General features: G+C 51.0%; 1 protein-coding gene across 1 annotated transcript in view; it reads right to left on the bottom strand.

The window, feature by feature from the left end:
- Nucleotides 1-18944, bottom strand: part of Cdh22 (cadherin 22) — a 66149-nt gene that overhangs the window by 32882 nt on the left and 14323 nt on the right. The window contains exon 3 of the mRNA XM_035447172.1: nt 9318-9437. Coding sequence (XP_035303063.1) covers nt 9318-9437 — 120 coding nt within the window. The remainder of the gene's footprint in view (nt 1-9317; nt 9438-18944) is intronic.

The following is an 18944-nucleotide window of genomic DNA, read 5'->3' as shown; positions in this document are numbered from 1 at the left end:
CAGCAATAAAATAAGTATGAGCCTTCAACAACTCTTTGCAAGCTTGGGTCAGAGACCGAGCAGTAGCTAGGAGGCCCTTAGTAATCTAAGACGTGCTGCCATTGGGCTCCACAGAGCTCATCGCCCAGTACATACTTGCACACAGACACCTCACACATATCCCCACAGTGCACAATCACAGACAGATGAGTTCTCTGCACCTTCACACACACACACACACACACACACACACACCCCTTTACACACCAACAGACTAACACCCTGCCACACAAGTGCACACACTTCCACATACAGAAGGCTTGTGGACCATATCTGCCCCTGGGAATCCAGCCTGGGTAGCCAGTCCCATGGTGGGTCTGTTTCCCCCAGGATCTGGTATATGTGAGCAGGGCATCTGCCTGGCTTGTTAGTGATGTGTAGAACTTGGTACCAAGCCACTGCTTTGGGTGTTTGACATTTAGACAACCGTCACTGAGGGTTGCACTCGTTCCTGCACAGGTGTGTATTTCATACATATGGACTGCCGTCAGACACACAAGTGTTCATGTGCGCACCTGCTCATCCCCCAGCCCCCTCCCACACCCCAAGCCTGGGTCCTCTGTCCAGGCCACAGAGAAGGACTGGGAAGACCATCTTCCAAGTTCCCATGGTGTAGAAGCAGAAATGGGAATGCTGAAGGTTAACTCTGCAGAGAAGACGGCCAGGCCTCATTTCCTGCCAGTGTACAAACCCTAGTCAGGAGGGGGAGTTGATGAGGCATTCAGAGCCTCTCCTGACACCTCCTCCCACCTGCCAAGCACAGGTGGTGACAGGTGGTGCCTGGGCCTGAGCACCAGGTGGAGTCATGCACCAGCAGCCCCAGGATGCGCCCCATAAAACCTGTGCTCCAACTCCTGATGTCCCCAAGTCCCTGGATTCCAGTAAAGGTAATGGGACAGGAGGTGAGGCTCTCTCTCTCTCTCTCTCTCTCTCTCTGTCTCTCTCTCTCTCTCTGTGTGTGTGTGTGTGTGTGTGTGTGTGTGTGTGTGTGTGTGTTATGTGGTGTGTTTTATGTGACCAGAGTAGTCAGAGTGGTCTGCCTTTGTGATCACAGGGAGAGGAAGGAAGGAACACAGAGGGAAGAAAGAAGAGAGAAAGGGAGAGAGAGAGAGAGAGAGAGAGAGAGAGAGAGAGAGAGAGAGAGAGAGAGAAGCCAAAGAGCCTGGGAAAAAGAGAGACATGGGAGGAGAGACTAGGGAAGAGAGACATTTGGGGAGGGGAGACCTCTTGAGACAGAAAAGGAGAGAAGAGAAGCAGGGAAAGAACCAGAACTAGGGAGAAGAGAGAAGGAGACAGAGAGAGGGGAGAGAAAAGGGTAAGGCTTGTCAGAGCCAGAGCAGGTGGCTAATACCAGCACCAGGGAGCAAGGACAAATGGCAGATAGGTATAGTGGCCACCAGGCTTACAGGTGAGGTCCAGGGCAGGAAGGTAAGGAAGAGAGCTGACTTTGTTGTTGTTTTGAGAGACGGTCTCATGTATCTCAGGCTAGCTTTGAACTCCTGACCCTCTGCCTCAACCTCCCAAGTGCTGGACTACAGATATGTGCCACCATGTCTGGCAGGGAGCTGAGTAGCTGGACACTTTATGTCTAGGAATACACTGAATGACAGTCTGGTAGCAGGATTTAGGGTCACTGTGTATCTCAAAGCTCCGCACCCCCAGCTCTGTGTGGGGTCTGGAGCAGAAGTCTGGCTCTGCCTGAGTAGGTGAGGAGGGAGACCCCATGTAGCTAGCTTCCCTGTTGGCCCCACTCCAGAGAGACTGGGGACATGATAGCTCATGATCTATGTGGCTCAGGAGCCCTTGGGCATTCTGGAGTGGGAAACAGGGGTCATGTGGTCTCTGGACATTGTCTGGAGTCATGCACCATGTAAAGTTGCTATGGAGATAGTTTCCAATGAAACACAAATGCCAGTACCTGCAACCTTGGATAATTCCTGCCCACTGAATATGGCCTTGGCTATGTGATGTGCTCTGGCTTAGGGGACAAGTCAGAAGACTGTTAAGTCTTGAGTGTTGTGGTCTTTTCTCTGCGAATTCTGAGGCCCCTTACGTTGAAGCAACCCAGAATGAAAGGGACATGGTGAGAGGCCTATGTCTGCCAGCAGAGTCAGCCCTTGGCTGCTTGACAGCCAAGGTCTGTTCCACAAATGACCCCCAAGAAGGAACTTCTTAGCTGGCCCCACACAACCATGACAAAGAATAAACCTTTGATCCACAAAGTTTGGCTTAGATTGCTTGGTACAGCTTAGGTAACTAGAGAAATCCAATTAGCTGAGCTGTTCCTGAGATAATTCGTGTAACTGTGACTAACTGATGGTCAGTTAGTCTGAGAGGCCCAAGATGACCTCAGCCTTCCTCTGTCAGTGGGGACACGTGGACTGCCTCTCCCTCCAGGAAGCTGGCATCCTTCTGTGAGACCTCAGGACTGTGTTCTAGAATAAAAGTTGAAGGTTGAAGACTGGCCTGGTGGCTCAGTAGGTAAATGAACCACTTCTGAGTCTGGTGACCTGGGTTCTGTTCCCACATGGTAGAAAGAGAGAACCAAGTCTCTCTCTCTCTCTCTCTCTCTCTCTCTCACACACACACACACACACACACACACACACACACACACACTGTCCTCTACATGCATGCCCACACACATGCACACACACAAAATGAATACACAAATAAATGTTAAAAAAGTTATTTTTTAATGAAAGATTTCTTAAGAACTAATCATGACATCCGCATACCATCTTTCCATCACTTTCTATTGGGCCAAAGTGAGCCACCAGATTCAAGGGTGGGGAAGTGGACTCCATGTCTCAATAGTTAGTGGGGACAGCAGGATAGGAGGAACGATGACAAGGCACACCGCAGAGAGCCTTCTGTATCTGCACTAGCAGATTTTAAATTTGCAGGTTCATCCTGCTTGGATACAGCCAACTACATATGGACAACATGAAGGAAATAACCTCGGCTGCGCTGCGTGTGTCAATGTTATTCCCCGGGCAAGAGCGTGAGGCACGGATTTCCTACCTCCCTTCATGTGCAGTGTCATCAGTCCTCTGGGGTGGTTTAGAGTACATGAAAGGATGCGTGAGGTGACATGCTGGCACCACACCACCTTACGCTCCCACAGCTTTGGAGTCTTGGAGCCAATCTCTGTCAGACACCGACAGATGAATGTCCTCAGTGGTGGTGCACAGGGAGGAGGTGCAAAATTCCCTATCAGCTCACACTCTTGTTCATTCATTTATTCATTTATTCACTTGACACTCGCTGAGGGTCTGTGATATGCTGGAAACATGAAGCATTGGCTATGAGGAGTGTAAAAAGAATCAGTGTGGGTCAGATAGACACGGGCTTGGCTATTCTTTCCACGGTTTACACGCCCTGACTTTGGGCAAATTTTCAGGTCTGTCTGAGTCTGTTCCCCGTTCCATAAAATGAGGCTATCCACCTTGGTAGCTTCTCACCAGGATGCAGAATTACCTAGGAGGCAGGGCTCTGGGCACACCTGTGGAGGATTATCTTGATTATGTTAATTGAACTAGAAAACCCGTCTTAATGATGGGTGGGACAATTCCTGGACTGCACAGAGGGAGAGGGAGCGGAGGAACACTAGCTTGCATTCATCCTTCTCGGGTTACAAACTGAGGATGCAAGTGACCAGACACTTGGAGATCTGGGGGCCTCAGTTTTCTGCTGTGATGGACTGTGCATGGAACCCTTTCTGGTGTTTTTCTTTATTCTTTTTTGAGGGAGTCATTTTATCATAGCAAGAGGAAAAAGAGATGAAGATAGCTCTCCTGGGGGTTGCTGAGGCATAGATGAGACAGGGCTTCAAAAAGCATGCCCGACTTCTTAAGAACTGTTTTTAAAAGTTGTTTTTGTATATGTGTATATGTTTGTGTGTGTGTGTGTGTGTGTGTGTGTGTGTGTGTGTGTGTGTGTGTGTATGGGTGTTAGTTTGAATGAGAAGTTCCTCATAAGTCTTGGGCATTTGAATACTGTGTCCCCAGTTGGTGGCTCTTTGGGGGTGGAATTAGGAGATGTGGCCTTGCTGGAAGAGGTGTGTCATTTCAAGGTTTCAAAAGATTGTCACTGTTTTGGGGGTGCCCTTTGCTTTCTGACTTCGATACAAAATGTGAGTTCTCAGCTGTTTCTGCAGCCATGCCTCTGCCAGGTCACTGTGGAACCTGACCCTCTAGAACCGTTAGCCCAAATAAACCCTTCCTTCTGTAAGTTGCCTTGGTTATGATGTTTTATCACAGTAGCTAAGGATTAGCTAAGGACATGCGCATGCCACAGTGCACCTGCTGAGGGCAGAGACAGCTTTGAGTGTCTATTCTCACCTTCCATCTTGTTTAAGACAGGGTCACTAGGCTGGGAGGTGGTGGCTCACACCTTTAATGCAGCACTCAGAGGCAGAGGCAGGCAGATCTCTGTGAGTTTGAGGCCAGCCTGGTCTACAGAGTGAGTCCCAGGACTACCAAGGCTACACAGAGAAACCCCGTCTTGAAAAACCAAAATGAGTACATAAATAAATAAATAAATAAATAAAATTAAAAAGACAAGGTCACTCATTTACCACTCCGTATCCCAAGCTTCGGGGAGTTCTGTCCCTGCCTCTCATCCCACTGAGGTAACACACACACACCACTACATCTGGCTTTCTGTGGTTCTAGGGATCTGAACTCAGGGCCTCAAACTTGCAAAATGAGCATTTTACACACAGAGCCATTTCTTCAGCCACCAGGCCTCACATTTTAGAGGCTCCCACACATCTTTGTCTTGCCATCCTGGGTTGGCCACCCCCATGGACAAGCCCCACGGGGGGCAGAGGTCCAGTGATCTTTTGTTAGCATGAGGATATCTACATGGCTTGAGATGAGTGCTCAGTACTTGGACTGCCTAAGTGGCTGGCCTCTTCCGCCTCTTGCCTATCCCCCTCACCCAGATGGCAGAATAGAAATCTACGAGGGCAGAAGAGGAGTTGGGGTCACCACCCAACCCCAGGACCCAGCACACAACAGATGATTAGCAAGTCTGAGTTCCATCCCCTTTAGGACCAATGGCGGTCCCTGGCACACAGGTGTGACTTTTTAGCCATGATTATGACATCTTTGAGGGAGTCTTTATGTTCATGCTGAGGTGGTGGTGGGTAGGGGCTTTCAATTATAACTCCATGACTGCCCCGTTGCTGTGTTCACACCCAGCACCCCCAGTTCCAGCTGTTGTCTTCACCAACCCCTCTATCCTCCAGATGCTTCAGAGGGGGCCCAGGAGCCTGTGTGATGCCTCATTAGCCTCCAAATGCCATCCCTGTCGCCCCTGTGGGGGGCTGGCTGGCAGGCCTGGCCTTTAAAACACACAAGTTAATTCCTCCTCTGGCACTCGGCCCCATGGCGCAGCCCCTCCTCCCCCCTTACTCACACCTTCCCCTCAGGCCTCCTTGTGGCTCTGCTCCCTGCTAGCTGCGCATCGAGAACAGACTGTACCTCGCAGTAGCAGCTAAATATAGCCCCGCATTGGCAAAGTGTTCCTGGCTGGGGAAACGGGCTGGGGCTGGCAGTAGTGCCAGGGTGACTGTGGCAGTGGTGCAGGGGTACAGAGGGAAAATCCAGTGCATCCTGGGAAATGTCAGAGTGGACCCTTTCAGACCCGGAAATTGAGGAGATTCAAACAAGGACTCCACTAGCATTCCTCCACCTGGCTTGAAACGAGCCCCCTTTCTGGCTTCCAATAAACGATTTCTGTTTACTGGGTTCTTACCCATCACAGCCCCTCTGAGCATGGTGGTTGCTTCTCAGAAAGTGGAAGCCTCTTCACTCTCATTGCATTTAACTTTGCCCCCGTCCTTGCTACCTCCCAAGATTCGGTCCTAGCCCTACTAACCCTTCACCCTCTCCCAAAACAAACATAATCATACTCTTGCCTGTGACTATGTAGCTTAGGCTGGCCTCAAACTCATAGAGATCCCTGTACCAAGAGCTGTGCTGAACACAACACATACTCCTTGTCCTCATGACCCCACTGCTTATCCCTAGACATCCCCACGGCCCTCACTTCATCTGGGTCTGGACTCCAAGGTCACAGAAAAGTCTGATCCAATTTCTACATCTCCGTTTAACCCTTTACACTTCTTGATGGAAGCCATTGCTGCCCAGTGAGCTCATTTTCTGTATTTCTTCGTTTTTCCATTAAAGAAAATTATTTATTTGTATTTCATGTACACTGGTGTTTTGTCTGCATGTCTGTCTGAGGGTATCAGATCCCCTGGAACAGAGTCACAGACAGTTGTGAGCTGCCATGTGGGCACTGGGAATCAAACCTGGGTCCTCTGGAAAAGCAGCCAGTGCTCTTAACCACTGAGCCATCTCTCCAGCCCCTACTTTCTCTCTTTCTTTCTCTGCTAGAAGCTCCAGAAGTGCTGTCTTGGATGACCCTGGTGCTGTCTCCCTAGTGCCTAGTGCATACCCAGACCTGTGGGGACCACTCTGCCTCAGGACCTGAATGAACCAAGGAGGTCTCACTCTGCATTCCCACAAGCTCATGAGTACAGGGTGAGGGGTGCACATTAAAGCTGAAGGTGCTAAAGAGAGAGAAAGGGGTACAGTGAGTTCCTACAAGGGGCAGACACTGGGCAGGCTGGAGCCCCTGAGTCTTCCCTTATGCTACTCCTCCCGTGGTCACAGGAGACTTCAAAAGCCTCAACCATTCTCAGGGCTCCATGTCCATGATTTAGATGGAGGGCTAAAACTTCTATAAGTTTCTTTTCTTCTCTTCCCTTATAACTCTGTCATAGTTAAAGATTAATTATTATCTTAAAATATTTGTTTATTTTTATAGGTATGAATGCTTGCCTGTAAGTATGTATGTGCGCCACGTGCATGCAGTCCCTGCAGAGGCCAGAAGAGGGCGTCAGATCCCCTGGAGCTGGAGTTGTAGAGTGTTGTAAGCAGCCACATGGTGCTGGAAACTGAACTTGGGTCATCTAGAAGATCAGCCAGTGCTCTTAATTGCTGCACCATCTCTCCAGTCTCTAAGGTTGTTTTTTTTGGGGGGGGTGGGTTTACGTTGGTCAATCCCTCTCCTGTAGATGTCTCTTAACTCACTTCCTCCTCTTTCCATGGGAGGCAGCCCCGCCCTACATGACTACGGGGGTGGGGGGGGATAGGGCAAGGGAGGACTCAGGGGCTGCAGCCTGCCCAGTGTCTGCCCCTTGCAGGGGTTCACTGCACCTTTCTCTCTCTTTAGCATCTCAGCACACTCACTTTCAACCCTTCATCAGCTCCAGCCTCCCAACCAGTCAGGTGTTCAGGAATCCAGGTAGGTGTTGGGCAAGTACTTTTGACTTTTGTCTTTGGGGGCTCTGTGCTGGACACCTGGGCTCTGGCGCCTCTCTGCCTCCAATTCCTGTCTCAGAGCCAAGCTCACTTGCTACCACCCAAGGGATCTTGTTAAAATGAAAACCTGAACATGTCACTTCCCCGCTCAGACATCATCAATGAACCCACAGCGTTGGTGAGGAGGAGGGGACTCGGGCATGGCAATCTGAGGGTGGGGAGTGTACTCTGGCACCTCTAGGCATTATCTGTTGAGATTCCAAATGCATGTGTCCTGTGACCCGGCATTTCTACTTCCTGAAAATTACCCTGCAGACACACTCACACGGGCAGAAAATGATGCATGTACGAGGTTATTCATGGAAGCACTGTTCGTTGTAGCAAATGATTGGAAACAGGGTATGTGTCCATCAGGAGGGGATAGGTGAAATAAATTTCAGTATATCCATAACAGGCATTAAATAAAAGAATGAGGGCGCTCTTTGTGGACTGATATGGAGCCACCTTCAAGACGTGTTGTTAAGCAAAAGCAGCAAGCTATATGTATGGCGTATTTATAACTACCTTCCGTGTAAAGCAAAGAAGATAAACACACATGCCCTGTTTCCTTGTACATGCATAGCACAGCTCTGCAAATATCCACAAGAAAATTACATTGGTTGCCTTGGGGACATAGATGAGGTGGCTTGGGGACCAGACGAGGTGAAGGATTGCTGCTAAATACTCATTTGAACTTTCTGAATTTTGAACCCTAAGATGAGATGTTCTATCTATTTCCAAAACGACTTAATGTTTTTCAAGTGAACGAGTCTGAGATTGTCCAGGCTGCACACATCAGCTGCTTGCTACCTGTGGGGCCATGGAAGCTGGGGACAGGGAGGGAGTGGAGCACTTTCTCCTTAGCATTTCTTTAATGTTTGAATGTTTTCCTCAAACATACCACTTTTGCAAGGAGGTAAGAATAATGAAGATATTATGTTTAAGAGAACACAATTAAACTGAGCTCATAGACTGGATTCCTCCCTCTCCTCCCCAAACCAAACAAAACAAACACACAAACAATAACCAAAGCCAGATCCATCACCCACACCCACACACACTGCCCTTAGAATGGACTTGAGCTCCTGAGCTCTGCCAGCCTGGACACATTGCCTGCCCACGTCCCCACCCCTAGCTTTCCCTGCACCTCTCCCTGGGTGCCTTCCCCCACCTCTCCATCTATGCTTTGCTGTTGGATACTTCAACTGATTGTCCCAGGGAACGCCTATCCCACCCCTACAGTCCCATGGGCCACACATGGCATCTGACAGCTGCCCTGAGGCTGCTGGGACAGTAAAGCGTCAGTAGCTCTCCCCAGCTGTGTGACCTCTAGCTTAGTCATCTGCCTCTCTGAGCCTCTGTCTTCATTGGCACTCTCCCAGGGATCTCAGAGATTCATGACCATCTAAGCTCAGAGTGAGTGAAGAGGGGGACGGTGGGTGCTGTACTGTTGTTCGGTGGTGCATTCGTGTGTGAGGGGTAAATAAGGAAGTGTCACTTCCCATCAGATCAACAGCTGTTGTGGGAACAGAGCTTAGTACACACCTAAAAGGGTCTCCTCCAAGAACTCACTTGTGACCCCATAACACACCCGGATCGGTTTAGTCCCAAGGACAAGGGGACCAAGTTCAGATACACGAGATACTTATGGGTATAGATAGCTGTGTCTCCTGCCTTTCCCTTTCCCCCCTGTCCTTATGGGAGATGCCACCCACTTTTCCATGCTCTCTCCTCTTCCTGCCTGGCTGCCCACCCCCTCACATCCCCAGAGTCTCCTGGAACCCACGAGGCCTGCCTACACATGCTCTGTGCTACTCAGTGTTGCTGGGTCAGCAGGCTTGGTGATCTGCCATGGGCTCTACCTCTCTGGACCCACCCCCCTGCCCCAGCCCCACCCCTCACCTGTCTTGGGGTCCACTGTGAAGTGGTGCTCGCCATCTAGCACACTGTACACCAGCCGGGCGCTGCTGCCGTAAGTGGGGTCGTCCGCATCAGAGGCCATCACCTGCATCACAGACGTGCCTGGACCCGGGGGACCAAGCAAGACAATGGTCATACAGCGGTCACCTGGAACTTTGTGGTCCTGTCCCCACCCCACCCTAGGGAAGTTATGAGAGGAGACTCTTTGTGAATCTACTGGAGGTCATTGGCCAGCCACCTCACAACCCTGTCCTCACATGGAGGCCCAACCTGACCCATGGACCTCCTAGGGACACAAGTGACCAAGCAGTCATATCTGGAATAGGTACCCCTTGGTTCCCAGAGGTAGGGCTAGCAAGGGAATCTCAGTTTCTCCTCCAAAATGGGCAGAATGCCAGTCCTTGGCCTGCAGGGCAAGTGGGAGGGTGGAGCTGATATTCCCTGTACTGTGCAGCTAAGGGCAATCTCTCAAAGCCAGAAGCAGGGGAGCAGTCATTATCTACACAGTGAGGAGACACAGTCAGAGCTAGGACTAGAAAGCAGGCCCTGGGGGGCTTTTAGTCACTCCAGCCCCTCTGGATTCATTTTGAACTCTGCCACCTGTCTTCCTTTGCAGCAAAGAGAGCAGAAACTCAACACAGCTCACTAGGCCTCAGAGGCTGGCATCTCCTGGCCCCTGGGCAGGAGGATGGCAGAGGCCAGCTTCCCTTTGGAAAGTGGTTAGCCATAGGCCATGATGCCCTTTGCCCCTCCCCCTGATGCCCAGACAGCGCTGCCCCCCTCAAGGCACACACACTTTTCTTCATGCTCTGCACGTAGGCTGCTGGGGAGAGCATAAATTGGATAAAAGTCCATCAAACAGCGGCAATTAAGTTATTGATTTTCGACGCTGCCTCATTAATCTGGGAGCTTCTCCCGGCCTGTCCCAGAGATGGCTCTAATTTGACATCATGTTCAATTTGACGAAAGCAGGGCTTGGGACGTGAGGCTGGACCAGTGGGGGAGGGGAAGACAGGAAGACCATGGGAACCTTTCTAGAAAAAAAAAAGGGTTGCAGGAGGTGGAAGATCTAGAGAGAGTTTGGGGGGCTCAGGACATGACCCAAAGGGACAGTGACTCAGACCCAACATCTGGGTGATGTTCTCACCTGGATGCCTTGCAGGGGGTCTGGACGAGACTCTCCTGAGGCTGAGCTGGGCTCTCTGGGCCAGCAGGCAGCCTGCTGGGAGGTGAGGCCAGTTCACTGCTTGGCTAATGAGGGAGTCTGGAAGTGCTAGTACAGCAATTCTGCTGAGCCCAGCCCGCTGCCCGCCTCTCCCGCCTCCAGCCCGGGGCCCTCCATCATTCCAGACAGACACATGTATTTATTTTTCACTCCTTTGCATTTCTCATTTTCCTCTCTGGGTCCCCCTCCCAGTCAAAGCCTCCTGAGTGGGCCCTGCAATGCGCCTCTCTTTGTCAGCTACAGTTCCATGCCAACCACATCCCAGTTGCCCTAAGAAGCTGAAAAGAGAGAACAAGCCCTTTCCTACCGATGCTGATGACCACGGGTTACCAACTCAAGGCCAAGGGCACAGGCCCGGTTGCAGAGGAGGAAATTAATAACTTCCTGTTGAGCACCTACAGCACACCTGAGTCACAACCTTCTTATCCCATCTAGGTTCATACAGCACCTCAGAGATGGATGACATGGTAGGGTTTGAACACAGGACTACACTGTCAAAGACCTTTTGGGTTCTAGTGTCAGCACAGGCATAGTGACTTTGGGGAGAGCGGTCCGGGGTGTGGAGCCATAACCATTGAGGGACCTTGATGTGAGACACGCCGTGAGTGCCGTGAACTCCTTTGTGCCCCAACACCCTCCCAAGCTCCCGAGATCATGGAGAGAATACAAATCATTTTGTTACAGAACCAAGAACAGCACCCAGCAGATGTAAGAACCAAATGACTGCAGGTGGCAGTCTCAGGAGGCTCCCTACTGCTGTGGACAGTGGTGTAGCCAGGCCTCCCTCACAGAGGCACTGGAGTGGGAGAGGATACACTGGGTGTCAGGCTTGAGATGGGTGCTCGATAAATAGGGCTGTTGTAACTGTTACGAGGCAGAGCCTCCCTGTCTCTTCCCTGCCAGCTCCTTCCATCCCACAGGCAAGTCACAATGCTGGGCTGAGTGACTCCCTGGGGACATGGTTGAGCTCACTCTCTCTCTCCCTGACTGCATCCCAGGGACTCCCTTGGGGATGCTGGAATCATTACCCCAATCCGGGATTCTTTATGGCAGCCATTACAGTTAATGCCATCACATGAGGATGGTGAAGGGTCAGTGATTCACCACGGCTCCCCCAGGCCCCGAAGAACGGGCTTTCTTAGGCCACACCCACTCCCCTCCCCAGAAGCTCCCCAGAATTGGCAGACAGAAGGATGCCAGGCTGGAGGTGGCGGGAAGATCTCCTTGGGTCTGTCCCTACCCGTCAATGGCCATAGCTTCTGCCAAGCAGCTTACAATGCACCATCACACACTTTCTGTCCTTAAGACCTCGTGTTAACTCTGTGACACAGGTGTAGGGGTGGGTGGGAACACATCCCACTTTCTGTGTGAGCATTCACACCATGGCCCAACATCAAATCACCAACGTGGTGTCAAATGGCCCACAGAATTTCTAAAAGTCAGTGTGTAGCTTTCGTGAGTGTAAACCCATGATCAGAATAAATACTCAACAACAATGATAGCATTACACATACAGAATAATTACGTCATACCACCTACTGTGCTGTGAGCCCTTTACATACATCATCCAATGAAAACCATGCCAAAGCCTCATGGTGAGAGCTGTTGGGGTCTCCAGAGCCAGATCACTAACACCTGTGATTCGAGCATTCAAGGGATCGAGGCAGGAAGTTACCTTGAGTTTGAGGCCAGGCTGGACTACAGTGAGTTTTTATTTTTTTTCGAGACAGGGTTTCTCTGTGTAGCTAAGGCTGTCCTGGAACTTGCTCAAACTCACAGAGATCCGCCTGCCTCTGCCTCCCGAGTGCTGGGATTAAAGGTGTGAGCCGCCACTGCCAGAGTGAGGTCTTATCTCAAGAAACAAACAAACAGATCCACTTTCCAGATGAGGAAACTGAGGATGTTGGGTGATAAACACCTCTATTTCCTCACTTGGGAAGCAGAAATTAAGAGCACTTTCTGTCCAGTTGGGATCCTGTCAAAAACTCAGGTTCCCGTGTTCAGCGCCAAGGACAGCAATCCAAGTTTAACTGGCCCGCAGGCCAGTGAGGCAGGACTTAAGGGCAGGGTGGATCTGATGTCACTTCTGCCATCCAGGTAGACGCAGGGGATTGACAGAAGTTGAGGTAAACCAGTAAATAAAAGAGGAAGACTCTGAGAAAGTGGAAGGGGAGAGGAGAGGAAGACCGGGCTGGGATTCAGGTTTTCCAAGTCTCCAGTGGGCCAGGCAGGGAGGCGGGAGAGCTGCTGTCCAAGGTACTGTCTCGATCCTCCTGCTTGAGAGCTGCTTAAGAGCCTAAGCCGAGAATGGACTGGAAAGGGCCACCTGCCTGATTCTTGGATAAATGGGATCTCGGGGCTCAGGTATCCATGCAGAATGTTAAATATGGGGAACCTGGTCCCTGGAGAGTACAGATTCCGACAGTGCTCAGCCTGGCCGCACATTAGAATCCCCTGGGAGCTTTAAAATAAAACCGATGCTGAGCCTCCTCCCTGACCAATTAAAGAGGGCTCTGGGGTGGAGCCCAGGCAAGGACATTTCCTATAAGCTCCTGGCAGGGCTCGGAATGGGTGCACTGTGGATCTGGCTCCCGACTGAACCAGTGAGGAAACTGAGTAACAGAAGGGCTCAATGACATCCTGAGGTCATTTCTCCAGTACAGAGTAGGGAGCAATTCCAACAGGGACCTTCCTGGCCAGGATGTCACCCTCCAGACACACTGGGTCTGCACTGAAGGTGACACCAGGAAGAACAGCAAGCCTGCCTTGTACCCCTAGGTCCTTAAAGCTCCTCCCAGCCGAGGTCAATGAGAGAAGTGGGACCTTCTAAGGGACGATGTCCCTCATACTTCCAGGGAGTGTAGGTAGTAGGCTCTGGCATCAGAGTCCTGGGTCACTTCCCAGTATGTCCTCACCCTTACATACAAAGCAAGTCTTCCCTCTGTTTGGCCTGTTTCCCTCTGTGTAATCTGAGACTCTGGGGTTTAGAGGTGATGGATTTAAGAGGCCAGTGGGCCAAATGTGTGGTGTGTGTTTCACTGGAGTTCATTTTCTGTTCTCTGGATAGCCAGGAGGCACTTAGGGCTATGTTCTTGGCCCTGAGTAGGAGACCGCTGGGCACCAACACTAGAGAGGGGACTTGCCTGAAATTCATCTGATTTACCCTGATGGCTCTGATGCCATTCATCCAGGTAGTCTCTTAACACAGGCTATCCAAGGAATACAGGAGGTCCCAGCAGGTTCCTGGAGAAGGTGGCGCTGTGTGGGGTGGAGCTGGAAGGCAGCACAGATAAACTCTCACTGCAGCCCCTCTTTGGGAACCACGTGTGGCTGCAGGACTCCCCCACCCCAGAGGTTCCCCCTCTGTGAAGAGTCCTTAATATTTTATCCCTCACGCATCCAGGATGTGGAGACCCCTTAATGAGATTAAAGAGATTAAGTGCTTTGGCAAAGCTCAGAGCCCTCCCCTGGCTGAGGCAACCAAGTGTCATTATTATGAAGATGTTTCTAATTGTCGTCCTGAATCTTCTTCTTACCTCCTCTGCTACCCTGCTGGGCCTGGGGATACCCTGGGCTCACATTTAGCTTTCCCAACATTTATAAAAACAGAATCCCACCCCTGCTGCTGCCAGCACCATGTGGAACGCTTTCTATTAAAATTTAAAAACCACTTGTCGAGTCCCTGGGAACACTCAGATTGCACTGGAAACAATCCCTTGTCCAGCTCCGCCCTCCTGCCCCTCTCAGCTCCCTCTCGGATCATCACTTATAATGTGGGCTGGCTGGGCTGGTCTTGACCTTGCTTCTAGCTGCCCGGCTGGGGCGCCCTAATGTAGATGAATGATCCGCAGGGGATGCGGGGGTTTGGCTGCCAAGGAAGGGGAGTTTGCAGGACAGAGGAGGAGGCCGGGTCAGAGACTAGCAACAGGGGAGGTGACATAGAAGAGGAGGGGCAGGAAAGTGGGTCAGGATGGAGAGATGAGGGACGGGTACTTAGGGACGGAAAGTGGAACAGCTGCCATAGCAGAAAGAGGTAGAGACAGGAACGCTGCGAGCTAGAGTCTCAGAAAGAGAGGGCATGGAATGGAGGTGGCACTACACAGGAAACGGGCCACATGGTGTGTAGCAAGGGACAGAAGGGTGAGGTCCAGCCTTAAGAGATGAAGGACCCTTTTACAGAGATTTTGAACAGGCTCCCTCACCTTGCCTTCCCTTATGGATCCGTCACCGTCTTGTCCATTTAGGCAAACCCTGTGTGTGTATCGCATAGGTTCCCCCAAAAGACTTTCCTGATACCCCACATTAAGGCCCAAAAGAACAACAGCCCTCTCAGAACTCAGGGAGACCATCATCATGGAGTCAGGTGGCCTTGTTTGTTTGGGATACTGATAATGTCAATATCTGCCACAACCGACTGGCCAGTGGCAGAAGGCAGTAAAAGGAATAGGGCAGGGGTTGACACAGAGTGTCTTCTTTTTTTTTAAAACTGTATCCACTTTATGTTTTCAGACAAAACATAAAGGTTCTCATGGAACCTGAAGCTCACCAAGTCAGCTAGACTAGCTGACTAGCGAGCCATGGGGACACTCCTGTTTCTGCAGTCACCAGGACTTGGGAGGTACAACACTGCTCCTGGGTTTCCCACGAGTGGCGGGGATTCACACTCAGGTCCCCATGCTTATACTGTAAGCACGTTCCCCACTGAGCCGGCTCCTCCTGTAAGTTCCCTGTGTTCATTCACTCAACACCTATAAGGCCCCAGTGTCTAAGAGCCCCCCCACACACACACAGGAAAGGATGGTGTAGTGAGGTATCCACCCCAACCGCACCTGTAGCACTGACCACACCCAAATGGGCATGGTCACAGGTGCAGACATGACAGCGTGGGTTTAGCTCTGGGGTGGGGACAGGCTCTATCTTGTGTCCAGTCTGGTCACCGGGAGCAGCCTGTGCGGATCCTTAGAGCTGGACCTGCGGCGGCCATCTGCTTCTTGTGTAAATGACCTCTCCCCGAAATAAATTATATTTAACCTATATTTGAACCTAGCCCCATGAATCATTATCTGTGCCTCCGCAGGAAGGTGGCTTTATCAGCTTTGCACCGGGTGCCATGTTGGCCCAGGGCCTAGCGCAGAGACGTTGTTCATGCTTGAATAGGTTGTTTATGTTTCATTTAGTTAGTTTTAGTTTTAAATTTTATTCATTTTTGTATGTGTGGTGTGTATTGGGGGGATTCATGTGTGCCATGCCATGCATGCCCGTGGAGGCCAAAGGACAACTTTGTGGAGTTGGTTTTCTCCTTGGGTCATCAGGCCTCCATAGCAAGCGCCTTACCCGCCGGGCCATCTTGCCAACCTTTGAATAGCTTGTTGATGAGAGAGACAAGGTGTGCACTGGCATGTGCCTCTCTGTCCAGATTACCTAGGTCCTTCCTCTTTGCTACCTGTCCCCACCAGAAACCTCCTGCTCCATTGTCCCTCCAGCGGGGGAGCAAGAGCTGTTGCTGTTGCTAGGCAAGAGGATGTGGCACATATAGATCTTCCTGGACTTTAATTAAAAACATCTTTAGAAGTCGTCTCTGCCGAGGCCAGCGATTGATTCCTGGCTCGGGCCCGAGGGCTGCCGAGCCACACTCTGGCTGCAGACGGGACAGTCGGGACTCCCCGCTTACTGCTTGTCTCCTGCAAAGGATACTCTTGGGAACCACCTCGTCTCTTGCTTTCCTCTTTTCCTCTCTGTTACCACCCCCTCAAGCCCCAGATTTGGGAGACAGACCGCAAACCCTGACACTTTGACTTCCACTCTGCTCTTAGCTGCAAACTGGGGGTGTCAGCACTTAGGAGAGAGCCCAGGGAGAATGAAGGACTGTGAGGTGCTGTGCAAGGACAGGTCGTGTCTGTTCCCCTGAAGGAAGCCGTGGATGCTGAGTCCAGGAAGTAGGAATTGTGGTTCCAGGTTCCGTCTCAGCTCTGTGTGGCCTCACACAAGCCACTTTATCTCTCATTGCATTTACTTCCTCGTCAGCAGAATGAAGACAGTAACACCTGCCCTGCTTATTCCCGGGATTGGAGGATAAAGGCGAATGGCTCTGTGAAAGCAGTGTTAGCCGATAGCTATTATTTACTGAATATCCCAAGAAGTGCTGGTTGTACTGCAAAGTAGGTTCCTTTTGCCCATTAGAGATGCAGCTCACAGGGGGACGTGGAGCCGAGGGGATGGGACTGTGGCAGAGGCTGCAACGTCCACACTTGGCTCAACCCCAATCCTATGGTCCAGCCACACCAGTCCTACTGTGTCGTACACCACGTCCCCCACCCTACCCTCACAGCAGACATCACTAATCTACTGTGGCACTCCCTTCTGCTGAGCCCAAATGAAACCTTCAGACTCTCCAGTCACTACCAATTGATCGAGGTAGATGCAGGAGATGAAACTGACTCATCACTATTCTGAGGTTGGGATGGTATCATTTTTATCTGTGCACCCTGCACACGCAGTGCAGTGTGTGAAGTGGGTGCCAGGAATCCAAAGTGTCTGCTCATTTTCTATCTGTGGGTCTCAATACAAAGTAAATTCCAGCAAACATTAGCTATGTCCTTGTCCTCAGATGACTCATTACAGGCTCTCAGAGTCAAGTACGCTGGACGCCAGGCACACAGTGGGTGCTAATACTTACTGGGGGATTTCATTGTTCTCTGCAGTGCTCAGAATAAAGTAGTGCTAATAAACACAGATTGAATCTTGGCTTTGTGTGTGTGTGTGTGTGTGTGTGTGTGAGAGAGTGTGTGAGTGTGTGTGTGAGTGTGAGTGTGTGAGTGTGTGTGTGTGAGTGTGTGAGTGTGTGTGTGAGTGTGAGTGTGTGAGTGTGTGTGTGAGTGTGTGTGAGTGTGTGTGTGAGTGTGTGTGTGTGTGAGTGTGTCTCCGTCTCTGTCTCTGTCATCTGTCTGTCTCTCTTTTCTTTTCTAGGCAGGGTTGCTCTGTGTATCCTTGGCTGTGCTGGAACTCTCTCTGTGTAGACCAGTGTGGCCTTGAACTCAGATCTGCCTGCCTCTGCCTCCTGACTGCTAGGACTAAAGATGTGTGCCACCACTGCCCAGCTGAGGTGTTTTCAATGGCGCCCAGTGTAGTATCTTGCATACAGTTGGTATCAGTGATTGAAGACACAGGGCTGGGCCTGGAAGCCCAGGAAGAGGACAAATCCTCTCTCTGTATCTGAGCCAGGTTGTGACACCCTAGGGGAGGGCCTGAGCCCCGGCATTGAGAGACCAGAGAGGTAAGCACTTCACTGTCCAGTCCACTGCTTGTCAACTTCATGAAGCCCCAAACTTTCATCCCTTCCTTTGCTGATGTGTCTACAGCTGGGATTCTCTGTGACCAGACTCAGAGCTGGGCGTCCCTCACACATCTCTACCTGGGTTTATGGTGGATACACCAGTTCTAACCCGTCAGAGAATGAACTCTGTTCCAGAATTGTTCCTCCTTCCTTGGCAGCTCCAATACTGCTCAGAGCTCTTGCCTCTCTCCCCTACGCCCACCCATGCCCTGACACTCTGCCTCCGAAACACACCAGGGTTCTTCTTTCCCGCTGTCCTCACCATTGCCTCTCACCTGTCCAGCCAGAGTCCTCCCTCACCTCCCTCTTTCCATCCTTGCCTCCGTGGTCCATGATCAACAAATAGCCAGGTCATTCTTTTAAAATATACACTGGATCATGTCACATCTATCCCTGCTTCACTCAGCGGCCACTGAAAACCTTCCAGCAGCCACAAAGTTCTATATACTTAATCTTATGTCCCTTTTCCTGAGGTACCCAAGCACTGTCCGCTGCCTCCTCTCTTCTTCCAGCAACCCTTAATCACAACTAGCACACTGTGCCAGGGTCTTTGTGCCTACAATGTCCTTTGGATGTGGTGGCAGTTCAAGTGTGGTACCCAACCCAGCAGCACCTCCTGGGCATTTGTTTTCATTTCTAGCAGTCAGGCTCGCTGGATTGGTAACCCTGGGAGTGTGGCTGGGGTGGAGCTCTGAGGTAAAGTGCTTACCTAGCATGCATGCGCTGAGTTTGATTCCCAGCACTGCAAAGAAAGAAGGAAGGAAGGAGCCCTGGGGGGATAGATGTGGCAGCCTGTGTTAACTAGCTCTCTAGGTAATTTGGGTACACACCAGAGTTGGAAAGCCCTGTTTCGTTCATTCAGTTCCCTTCCTTCAGTGTGTGATTCAACACTCTCATAAAGTGAGAATTTCCGGGGCTGCAGAGCTGGCTCTGTGGATGAGGCGCTCGCTGTGCAAATGTGAGGACCTCAGTTCTACTCCCCAGGCCCACATAAAGGTGGATGAGATAGTGCACCGTCATAGTCCCTGGGCTCCTACATCGGGATGGGGGA

This window comes from Cricetulus griseus, chromosome 6, assembly GCF_003668045.3.
Source record: "Cricetulus griseus strain 17A/GY chromosome 6, alternate assembly CriGri-PICRH-1.0, whole genome shotgun sequence".
Taxonomy (NCBI): domain Eukaryota; kingdom Metazoa; phylum Chordata; class Mammalia; order Rodentia; family Cricetidae; genus Cricetulus; species Cricetulus griseus.
The sequence above is the reverse complement of the archived record's forward strand: the minus strand, read 5'-3'. Positions and strand labels throughout refer to the sequence as shown.